Here is a 12785-nt window from a genome sequence, read left to right as displayed (position 1 = left end):
CTGTGTGTGTGTGTGGGGTGGGGGGGGGAGGGGGTTGTCTGTTAGGAGAAATTTGCTTTTCTAATTGTTTTTCAAGGTTTCAGGGCCTTTTGGGGCCCTTAACGTACTCGAAAACTCTTGAAACTTTGCACACAGGTCAGAACCTGCGGCACATCAGGGCCGGGCTGAAGCTGGTACCCGGGCGTGGCAGGGGGGCTCAACAGCGCCCCCTTGAATGGGGTCTGAAAACTTGGTCCATAGATCAAACTAGCTTGCATGAATTAATATGAAACTCGGAACACATATAGATCTCATCGGGCCGAACAACTTTCACACTCTTAAGTTATACGCCAGCCCAACAGGAAGTCAGCTATTATGGGTTGTTTGGAGAACGCTTGCTGTGGAATTTGAAACACTCCTCCTAGAGAATTAATTCAATCACCATCAAACTCGGTGGGCATGAAGTCAAGACATTGAGGATGCGAAATTGCGGATGGATTTTTGATATCTCGAACGGTTTGGTCGTGGCGAGGAAACGAATTTATGGCGAGAAAAGAGAAACATGAAGTGTTATAACTTCTGCATACATTAACTGATCTTGATGAAACTTCAGCAGTGTGTTCGTGGTAAGAGGCCGATCAGATGGATGTAACTATTATGAGTCAAAGTTATAGCGCTACCAACTGGCAGCAGGAAGTGTGTCACTTTCAAAATGGTTTTGACAAAAGTGGGGGGTTACTTTTACCCACAGTTACAAAAATCAGTACTTATATTGGTCTCATCGAGCCGGACTCATATATATATATATATATATATATATATATATATATATATATATATATATATATATATATAAATAAAGCTGCGAGCAGCGATGAAGGGCCAAAGCCGGTGGTACCGCCACCCCGGTGCCTTTAGGTAACTAAAGGCATCGGGGTTGCGGTGCCACCGGCTTGGGCCCGTAATCGCTGCTCGCAGCTATATTTATTATTATTATTATTATTGTTCTTCAAGGTTTCGGGGGCTTTTGGGGCCTTTAACGTGCTCAAAAACTCATGAAACTTTGCACACGGGTCAGAAGCTGCGGCCATTAGGGCCGGGCTGAAGATGGTACCCGGGCGTGGTAAAACGGGGTAACTAAAGGCACTGGGGTTGCGGTGCCACCGGCTTGGGCCCGTAATCGCTGCTCGCAGCTATATTTTATTATAATTCTAGCTTGAATGGGGTCCGAGTGCGGTCCGAAAACTTGGTCCATATGCCAAACACGCTTGCATGAATTAATATGAAACTCGGAACACATATAGATCCCATCGGGCCGAACAACTTTCCCTCAGTCAAGTTTTACGCCAGCCCAACAGGAAGTCGGCTATTATGGGTTGTTTGGAAAACGCTTGCTGTGGAATGTGAAATACTCCTCCTAGAGAATTAATTTAATCCCCATCAAACTCGGTGTGCATGAAGTCAAGACATTGAGGATGCTAAATTGCGGACGGATTTTTGATATCTCGAACGGTTTGGTCGTGGCGAGGAAACGAATTTATGGCGAGAAAAGAGAAACACGAAGTGTTATAACTTCTGCATACATTAACTGATCTTGATGAAACTTCAGCAGTGTGTTCGTGGTAAGAGGCCGATCAGATGGTTGTAACTATTGTGAGTCAAAGTTATAGCGCCACCAACTGGCAGCAGGAAGTGTGTCACTTTCAAAATGCTTTTGACAAAAGTGGGGGGGTTAGTTTTACCAACAGTTACAAAAATCAGTACGTATATTGGTCTCATCGAGCCGGACAACTTTCTAATTTAAAGTCATTAGCTCCGACCAACAGGAAGTCAGATATTTTGGTTTGAATGTGGATTTCATTGCAAAATCAGCCTCTGAATTTTTACCCACTCCTCTTAAGTGGTTTATTTTATTCCCACCAAACTTTTTCAACATGATGAAAATACATTAAAGATGCTAAATTGTGAACGGATAATACATATCTCAAACGGTTTTGCTATGGCGAGGGATTAAAGTAATGTCAAAAATGGAAACACTAAAAGCCTCACATCTTCTAAAAATGTAATTATACACCATTTATTTCTATATAAAATTATACAAATATCAGAACTAAATCCATTTTATTCTTTTTTTTTTTCAATTTAATAATTGTTTAAAGGGATAGTTCGCCCAAAAATGATATTTAAGCCATGATTTACTCACCCTCAAGCCGTTCGAGATGCATATTTCAATCTTTTTTCAGACGAACACATTTTCAGTTATTTTAGAAAATGTCTTAGATCTTTCAGTGGTTATAATGTGAAGCAATGGGGTCCAGCAGATTCAAGTCGCAAAATGTGCATGCATCCTTCACAAAAATAATCCATCCGGCTCCAGGGGGATAAACGAAGGCCTTCTGAGGGTAATCCGTGCGGTTTTGTCGTAAAAATATACATATTTAAAACTTTATAAACGAAAATAACTGGCTTCTGGTGGTGGTCGGCGCGCGTTCATGGAGATACGTTCAAGGTTCAAATTTAGTCATCTGTCTAGTTTCAATTCCCAAACTTGTTATTTATACACTCACACAACCAAAGTCAAAGGGGTACGGCAAAAATACAACATCCAAAAACACAGGACAGAACGTTTTAGTACATTGTGTTTCAAAGTGTTATCATGTTAGGCCTGAAAAAGGAAGTAAGGTTAGATGTTAGAGACATTGTTAGTTGAATATACAGTTTACTATTTTATCTATTAAAAATCTACCACACACATAAAAGTGAAACCCCATTGCCTTATCTACTGCTTTTCCTATTGTTGTGGGCTTTATAGGGTGAGTGATATTTCTTATAATACACAAGTGAGACAGACTAGTGCAAATATTACAAATAGGTTGTTGTCTTGCCTCCAGTTTTTCGGCCCCGTAAAGAAATGGTCATTTTCAGACCGCAATTTAATAAATTGAGCTGAAACAATTATTAAACTAATATTAGCACAACTTTTGCCTCAACCCACCTGATAAATGAAGCCACGCAATGGTGACGAAGGAGTTAAGATGAAGTTTATAATAAAGAAAAACATGTGGATTTTAACTGTGGTTTCGCTAGCTGTATGAGTAAATGAAAACATAATACTTACATTTAAATGAGAATTTGCCGCCCACCACCGAACTCTCGGCCGCAATTTTTTTAAAATAAAAATGCTGTTGTCACCGCGCAATGACTTATGGGGTAGGATAGGCCGCTAAGGATCCATTTATGTATCCTTCCTTTCACGGGGAAACGAAGGGTGCGTTTGGCGTCGCTTTTGAATCAGGGAATCCTTTGTAGCGCTGTGATGACGCAACCGGCCTTTGAATACGGCCTTCGAAGGATGCAGAATTGAATTGGGACAGCCTTCATCGCACCACGTTGACGCAATTGGCCTTCAAATGCGACCTTCCAAGGGTGCAGCCTTTGAATTGGGACGTCCTTTGTTGCGCCGCTGTGATGCAATCGGCCTTCAAATACGGCCTACGGAGGATGCAGCCTTCGCATTGGGACACAGCTATATTATCAGCAAGATGGCACTGTTTTCGACACCCTTGATGCTTCAAATCTTTTCCCAGAACAATCAGGGGAAAGCCTCAGTGCTTCATTTGCCCATCCCTACCGTGACCAAGGAAGGAAGGAAGGAAGGAAGGAAGGAAGGAAGGAAGGAAGGAAGGAAGGAAGGAAGGAAGGAAGGAAGGAAGGAAGGAAGGAAGGAAGGAAGGAAGGAGACAGACACAGGCAAACCAAGAGTCATGAAACCAGGGAGACCACTCAGAATTGTAAGTGTATCTACTAAAAAAAACCTCGCAGTGAGTGCACAGAATGAACCAGGCTTTTAAAGGCAGAGCTAATGAGGCTAATGAGTAACAGCTGTATGTAATCATGGCTGATAAGTCCGGGCAAAGGATTATGGGAAATGGAGTCTGTGAAGGTGTGGGAATAGTCCGGGTTTATGATTCACTGCTGATTGTTACAGTACCCATCAGGAAAACAGGAAAATATCCCACCAATCCATCTAACTATAGACCAATAACATTGACATCCCACATTTGTAAAATAATGGAACGTATGATTGCAGAAAGACTAATTTATTATTTTGAAGCAAGGAATCTTAGATCAAAATATCAAAGTGGATTTAGAAAATGATTCAAGTTTTATAGAGGTCCTGCTAGTGTGTTTACAGGAAGTGAAATCATGCCTTACACAATTTTTTGGCCTTAAATGAGAACAAAACCAAAGTAGTATTGTTTGGACCAAGTGATACCATGGTCACCGTCATTATGAGTTCGTTTGGTTCAGCTGTGTTCTATTAATCATCCTCATTTTTGTTTGCTAAGTTGGACCCTCACATTCATTCTCTGTCCGATCACTGTTATGTTAAGTTGTGTTTGTTATCACCTGTCTGCCTGCTTGCTTAAGGAATTATTCAACTTTGAGTGTTTTGATCTTGATCTGTCTGTCTTCTTCTTCCTGCCTGAACACAAGTGTGACAGATGATCGGACCGCCCAATATGGACGAACAGGCAAAGTTTATCATCCTGGCTCAGGGGAGCCATAATTTATTTTCTTTTTTCAAGGATTTTGTTTGTTTGGCCATCACCAGCTGCCTGGACGACGAGACCCTGAAGAACCTGTTCTGGATCGGGGCGAACTTCCACAACACCATCAACCTTCCAGACACCACTGGACTGAGGAAAGCCATTGTGACATGTCTGGAGAGCGTTGTGCCCCGATCCAGAGCACAAGCCAGACCCAGAGACCGTTTCACCACCATCGACCGCGGAGAAGTCAAGTGAGCCGCAGTCCGAGCGGCACCACCCGCCGCAATGAGTGAGCCAGAGCCCGAGGATAAGAGGACAGATCTTGCAATCACCCCCAGCGTGAAGATCTTGAAGTGCCCCAGCGTGGATCTGGCCAGGGGTGCCAGCCCGAGACACCAGCGGCCGAAGGAACTGAGACGTAGGACTGGCTGATAGACTTCAATTGGGACTTGTCAACTCCCACCCAATCCTACCTGATATCTAATTCATCTGTATTATCCAAGGAGAACTGTAAGAACTGGGAATTATTTTTTGCTCTATCCTGTGTCATGATTACCTTTGTCATCTCAAGTCTCGTTTCATCGCCACCACCACAGAGCTCAGCCAGTCCTGCAGTCCCATCGCTTGCCAGATGCTTGCAGCCCTACGCCGTCTCTGGGGAGTCCTTGCATTGACAACGAGCAACCACCAGCTGCGCCTTTCCAGAAGGATCCTTCAGCTCCGCCTCCGGCCTTGGATCCCTTCGCTCCATCTCGACCTGTCGGCTTCTTCTTCTTAATTTGGTTCAGCTGTGTTCTATCAATCATCCTCATTTGTGTTTTCTATATAAGTTGGTCCCTCACATTCATTCTCTGTCCGATCACCGTTATGTTAAGTTTTGTTCATCACCTGTCTGCCTGCTTGCTTAAGGAATTGTTAAACTTTGAGTGTTTTGATCTTGAGCCGTCTGTCTTTGTCTTCCTGCCTGAACACAAGTGTGACAAAATCGAGAATTTAATTGAAACTTTTAGTTTTTGTTTTTAAATCATTACACGGCTTAGCACCAGGCTATCTATCTGACATACTACGTTCTCATAACCCATCTAGGTCACTTAGGTCTGGCAACCTTGAATTGCTCTCTGTCTGTAGATCAGATCTAGGCTAAAACATTGAGGAGAACAAGCTTTTGGGATAGCAGGCCCTAAACTCTGGAAATAGCCCACTGGTATCAATCCGATCGGTGCCATCACTCTCCATTTTTAAATCAAATCTTAAAATATATTGTCTTAATGTTGGTTTTCAATTCATTACTTAATTTTGTGTTTGTTATTTTATAGATTGTAATCTGTTCTTTTTTTATTTGAGTATAATGATCTGTACAGCACTTTGGTCAACCCTGTGTTGTTTTTAAATTTGCTTTATAAATAAATAATGAAATTAAATTAAATGAAATGAAATTAAATGAAATTAAATAGCTAATTTGTTGAATGTTGAAACAGTTACAGGAAACTATTAAAAAAGTGGAGCAGTGGTCCTTGGAATGGGGTTTTTAATTTTCTGTTGAAAAAACAGTTTACATGGAAACATCGTTTACATGGAAAAAAACTTGGATTATGGGTGTGTGGTATATGGGTCTAAAACCTTGTTGAAAAAATTGGATGTAGCACAAGCATTAACGATATGTAGTGGGGCTTTTAAAACAACATCTGTGCCAGCGTTGCTGGTAGAAATGAGGGAAATGCCATTAGAGTTAAGGAGACAGCAAATCATGATGACATATTTGGGTGAATTTACAAGGACATAATAACCATCCTGGCAATAAGTGCTATTGAGCCATGTTGGGAACATGGAAAAAGGCAAACAAAGAGCTTTGGTTGGGTTGTTAGAAAGAAGGCAAGTGAAATGGGTATATTGGATAGGAGTTACTCTCCAACTGTAGTTCAGCCTGCTATACCTCCTTGGTTATTGCCACAGCCAGAGAATTTAAAAATGTGGTCATGTGGTCAAGACAGAGGCCATAGGAAACAGACAGAAACAGACCTTAAAACAGACTTTCCTGCATTAATTTATAGACGAACTGATCTATAAATTAATATGCATCCCATAACATTGTGTGAATGATTTACTGTCTTGTGTAGTGTCTTTTAATTCTATTATTGAATTTTTTTGATACTGTGTATTTTATGATCGAATGGTCAATGTAACCTCACCTATACAATTCTCTATAAATTGGTACTTTGAAGATCGAAATGATCGTGTATACAATATGTCGATAGCTGTGCAACATATTAGTATTATAAGAATCTTTTATAGTTTCTTCATCAGCAGCCAATCCAGCTGCACATGCAAATGAGCACGCTTGAAACAAAAGATCCATAAATCAAATTCTCCCGCTTGAAAATTCCACCCTTCTCATTGGTTGAGCAAACCCGGAGAGGTGGGACTTTTCTCAGGCTTTATTAGAGACAAATTCATAGTGACTTCCACATCTTCTTTTCCGGGCTTCTACTGCTGTTTCTTCGGATTGATGTCTGTGGGGACACCCACCGGGGCCCCTTTACCACAGCCTTCAAGCATTCACAGTCATGGCTTCACTCTCCCAACAGAGTCAGACTGTAACTTCTTCATTCCAACTCAGAAGAAAACTGCAACTTTACGGTCACTGAATGGGCAACCATCAACTCTTCCGACTTCCTCACTTCGACTTCTTCACTGCCCAGGGCAGGCAGGCCACAATCTGCATGTGCATTTGCATGTGCTCAGCCATGTGCTCATGGAGAGAGAGAGAGAGAAAACCTTCAACTAGAACAAAGTCAAACAAACCATTCAAGCTCATCAACATTCTTCATTCAACAGCGAAGAAATCGATTGAGACTCATGGAACCATCAAAATCCTTCTTCAGGAACTTCACGAATGTTTTCACTGCAAAGGCCATGCAAGTATACATTTAATGAGGTGCTCTGAAAATGATAAACTGATGGTTCTTTTCATAGTTAAATGGATCTCTTCCATAATTCCATTTCCTGCTTCTGGTTTCATTCTGTCACTTACCATTTTACTTATGCATCTATGTATGTATGTTTAGATTAGTTATGTTTGTGATTTAGTTAATAAAACTTGTGCACAACACATATTTGGTTCTGATTCTCTGCTTGCAACAAAGTTTATTTTACAATTTAGATTTTGTTAGTAGTACTGTACAGTAAGAAAGACATTTCCCTCCCCGGAAATGAACATTTCTTAGAATTAATAAACAAATAACACTGAGTGTTCAGGGGACGAACAGGTGGATTGATTGTAATATTAATTTTACTACATTAAGTTAATTATATTACAGTTTTTCTCAAATGCTAAAACACAAAAGCCAATCCTCTAAACCAAATAACCAGTTGTCTAAACACATTTACTAAATCTAGCCATCATTTTCCAATATCATAAACACATTTCACATGAAGACACAATTCACAAAACACAATCCTCCGTTCTCATAAATCTTAACACATTTTTCCTTGCTAAAACACAAGTTGCAAAAGAACTCTGCTCATATTCTCAAATGAAAGCTCATGTGATGCAAAATGCTTGCCACAGTCAGCAATATTTGAACACAATGAACACACCTGGCGTCATTCATTACACACAACGACTCAAAATTGAAGACACTTGTTGCTAATGCTGTGACCACATGTATAAAAGCAAGTTCAGAGTGCACAGTTTGCTGAAGATTCCAAACAAACACAATGGATGAAGGCAGAGTCAGAGGAGGGAGAAGAGCTGGCCATGGAAGAAGAGGAGCAGGCCAACGAGGAAGAGGAGTTCAAATCAGAGGAGGAAGAGGAGCAGGCCAACGAGGAAGAGGAGGAGGCCAACAAGGGAGAGGAGGAGGCCAACAAGGGAGAGGAGAAGGTCCAGGAGGGAGAGCAAGACAACCTTGCAACATCATTACGGACGAGATGCGAGCAACAGTCATTGACCATGTCATTGTCCATGGCATGACAATGGCTGAAGCAGGACTAAGAGTCCATCCAAACCTGAGTAGGTTCACCGTGGCCACCATTATCAGGGCATTCAGAAAACACAACAGGTATTGTACTCTATTGCTTTCTTTGTCACAGTACAATTTTACAAGCCTGTGAAAGTAGTCTATTGGTTTCAAATCAGTTGTTACTGTATTGTAAAACATGTCAATTGACAACACATGTTTCTTTCTTTAGAGTTGAAAGAATGCCACATAGAGGTGGGAGGGTTGCCATATTTACAGCGGCACAAGAAACCCTCATTGTGGATATGGTTCGTGAGAACAACCTCATCAGACTCCGGGACATCAGAGACAAAGTCATTGCCGATAATGTCAACTTTGAGAGCATTGATGATGTCAGCTTGGCCACAATAGACCGAGTTCTCCGGCTGCAAAAGATGCGGATGAAACAGGTCTATAGGGTTCCCTTTGAGCGCAACTCTGCGCGACACAAAGACCTACGTTATGAGTATGTGCAAGTAAGTATACATCCATGTTCACAGTACAGTTAGTGGACATACTGTGTTGCTCAGTGGCCTACATTACTTCTGGACAATACTGTGCTACCTGATTGGCTGTTGTTCTGAACACCTGTGCACTTTCACATTTTCACAGAGGATATTACAGTTGGACGCGATGGCCAGACCTCATGAGTACCTCTTCCTGGATGAGGCTGGCTTCAACCTGCAGAAACGAAGGCAAAGAGGCCGTAACATCATTGGCCAAAGAGCCATCACTGAGGTTCCTGGCCAACGGGGGGGTAATATTACTCTTTGTGCGGCCATGGGTTCGGAGGGGCTTGTCCTCCGGCATGCTGTCCTTGGGTCTTACAACACCCAACGTCTCCTCACCTTCCTAGAGGAGCTAAAAGACATCCTCCTGGACCGCCAACAACACCATCCTGGTGTGAAACCACATTTATGTGATCATTTGGGACAATGTACGCTTCCACAGAACAAACCAAATCAGAGAGTGGTTCACCACCAACAGTAACCACTTTTTAAACGTCTGTCTGCCACCCTACTCCCCTTTCCTGAACCCTATAGAGTTCTTCTCATCGTGGAGATGGAAGGTTTATGACAGACAACCATACACTAGAGAGAACCTCCTAAGGGCAATGGAGCTGGCCTGTGTTGACATCCCAGTGGAGGCCTTCCAAGGATGGATTCGCCATTCCAGGGCGTTTTTCCCGCGGTGCCTGGCAAGAGACAATATAGCCTGCGATGTGGATGAGGTGATGTGGCCCGATGCAGCTCAGCGACATGATGCCGCACAGTGATTGTGGTGTGAATAAAGTAAATAAAAAAACTTCACACCCTGATCATGTTTTCAAGAGTACTGTTGTGTGCAATAGATTCTGTTTTTGCATTGAGTTGTGTTACAGTAGTGTACATGCAGAATTTACTATAGATTTATACTCTTCATATGAAACTCACAAATCTAAATGCCTAATCCTCTGCAGAGATCTAAGAAGATCCATTACTGTAAAGTTTCTAAAAATATGCATTGGCAGTTATGAAACAAAGAACCTTCTCACAAATTGAGCATTGTGTTTTCAATTGTTTTGCTGTAGTGTGTAATGATGTGTATAGTGTTTACATTTTTGAAAGCTTCGAGCTGCTCTTTTGGTGTGAAAGTTTGAGTTTTGAAGTGAGGAGGTGTGGTTGTGTTTATGTAGCTTTAGAAAAGGGTGTTGTGTTTAGACATTGGGGAACATGGAGGAAACGTTTGTGAAATGTGTTTTAGCATTTGAGAAAAACTGTAACTGAACCAAATATTCATAATCAATTATAACAAGTTATGATTGATTATTAATATTTCTTTAGAGCTAATTTGCTACAATATGCAGCATTAATGAGTTTACAATTTTGTAACTCCAGGAGTAGAGAGGATTTATTGTATGAAATACTACAATCATTATTCATAATTCACCAAATGCATTTGTCTGTTAGGTTTATGTGGGTCCCTGCACAAGTTGGAGTTGATGGGAATAAAAAGGCAGATAAAGCAGCAAAATGGGCTTTGAAAAGTGGGAATAGTTAGAAGTTAGAAGCTAAAGTGGTGACTAAGGGACAAATCAAAAAGATGTGGTGACATGATGGTTACTCTCAAGGTTTGACAAGAAAATTTGAAAATTTAAACCAGGGAGAGAACTGCCTATACCGACAACCCACCCCCAGAGGACAGACTTGAAAACCTACACCTCTAAAGATACCCGACTATGCCACCCCAGAGGCTTATTTACCGGGGAATCGCCTTTTATAATAATCACTAAAGCACACAGGTTTGGTTACGGCTTCAGTCAGGACTTGAAACAGAGGTGAAAAAAAAAAAATTACGTTTTATTGGAAACCATTAAATAACATGTACGAAAATCAAAATATAACAATATAACACACACACACACACACAATTCTGCCTCCACTCCAGGGATGGGGCCTGCTCTCCTACTCTGAAAAACACAGCAAACACACGTTCACTCACTTCACTGCACCCCCAAATGTGGAACACTGCACGCGGAAGAGACCGCCACCAAGCAGAGAGAAAACGCTCATCCGCACACAAATCACTGGTCACCCCAACATCTGGAGAGGAAGCAAAACTACAATTTAGACATACAAACGTATACACACACACGTATCCTTATAAAATTTGGTAATCAATAAATAAATAAAAACTAAACAAAAAATATATATAAACCATACAACAAGTTCACAGAAACGTTGATTAGCAAAAAGGAAAAAAAATAATAGTAAATAACAAATTCACAAAAACTGATCAAAAGAGACAAATTAGGAGTGTAAGTAGCAACAGGTTCACAGAAGCTTTGTTTAACACAAGAAAAGAAATAATAACGAATCCAAAGAAACTGATCAACAAAAGAGAAAAAAAACCCAGATCACAATGGCGACTGTTGGCTGGTCATCCAAACCATTCGAGGCCTCGGAGAGAGGGAGTAGGCTACACAGTGCTGTATCTACCGTTCAGCGGATATTCAAAGTGTCTAGCGCTGAAATAAACACACTAGCATAAAGCAAGTACAGCACAGCAGCACGTTTATCTTGTCTTTTAAAAAGTTCTCAAAATGCTAGAACAAAAATGTTATTTAGAAAAACTGCTTTGGATTATTCTTAACAAGCCAGTGGGTATAGTATATAGCATACCTTATCATAACCTTTAATTGTAATCCTAACTCTATATTTATTAATAAAATCATTATGAGATAAGAAATACCCATTATCATCTAATAAATCATGAATAAAATGATGTGATGTGACTTTGTTAAACACTTTTTCAGCCATTTAATTCGGAATGTACAGTACCAAGAAGAGATTCAAAATCAAAGGCTCTCAAGCCTCCATGTTCATACTCTTTAACCATGTGGTATTTACGTAAATAATGTTTTTTATTTTTACATGAAATTTTAAATAAAATTGAATTCCGATTTAACTTCTTTTGGGGTGGTATACAGAGCAAGAGATAGATAAATAAGTTTAGATATTTCCTCAATTTTAGTCAAGAGGAGTCTACCCAAAATAACCAATGATTTTCATACTTTCTATTTTACACTGATTAAACTGATTAACTGAGAAACTGATTAACGTAAGCTGTAACTGACTGTCTTTTTATTTTATTTTTTATTGCAGAGAGCGCTAACATACAAAAGAGAAAGCATACATCACATAACAACCACAAAAATAATAAAGGAGACAACAGCAAAAAAAAGAGAGAGAGGGCCATTAGGCCTACATCCTACATCATAAAAATGTTCACATGAATAGATCAAAGGCAGTGCGAATCCTAACAGTCATTGTAGCTTTCTTATTAGCAGATACTGAAATTACATTTGAATAATTTTCCATTTATTTTAAGAAGACCGGTTTACAGTTTGAAAATTTGCATTTGTGAATGTAAAAATTGCTTAGGAATTCTTTTCCTAAGGGGTCTGAGTCAAAATACCCAAATATAATGTTTCTCATATGTATTGAGAAGCCTGGCAAAATCTTACACTTGACAAATACACCAATATAATTTCAACGCTTCTGGCTGTAAAGGACTGTCATTAAACTTTGAACTGCGGGCACTGACGTCACTGCCATTACACAATAAGCTGAGGTGACTCACGTGATCCAAGTTTTGGATAAACCCACTGCTGGCCATGCTCTGTCTGGACATATGTTCAACTTAATAGAGATCTCAAGCGAAAAACACTATGTCGAGTTTCAAGTTTCTGTTGAATTTAGTGCATGCATCATAT

At 40.4% G+C, this 12785-nt stretch overlaps 1 protein-coding gene across 1 annotated transcript; it reads left to right on the top strand.

The window, feature by feature from the left end:
• Window positions 1-8683: 8683 nt before the first annotated feature.
• On the top strand, window positions 8684-9806 carry LOC311095363 (uncharacterized protein; the record flags this gene model as incomplete). The annotated part of the gene is made up of 3 exons (XM_084133855.1): window positions 8684-9006; window positions 9143-9431; window positions 9574-9806. The coding sequence occupies exons 1-3, from the start codon at window positions 8734-8736 to the stop codon at window positions 9804-9806; spliced, it is 795 nt and encodes a 264-aa protein (XP_083989981.1). The 5' UTR covers window positions 8684-8733.
• Between the last annotated feature and the right edge of the window lie 2979 nt (window positions 9807-12785).

This window comes from Abramis brama, assembly GCF_963993115.1.
Source record: "Abramis brama genome assembly, chromosome: 13".
Classification (NCBI taxonomy): Eukaryota; Metazoa; Chordata; class Actinopteri; order Cypriniformes; family Leuciscidae; genus Abramis; species Abramis brama.
The sequence above is the reverse complement of the archived record's forward strand: the minus strand, read 5'-3'. Positions and strand labels throughout refer to the sequence as shown.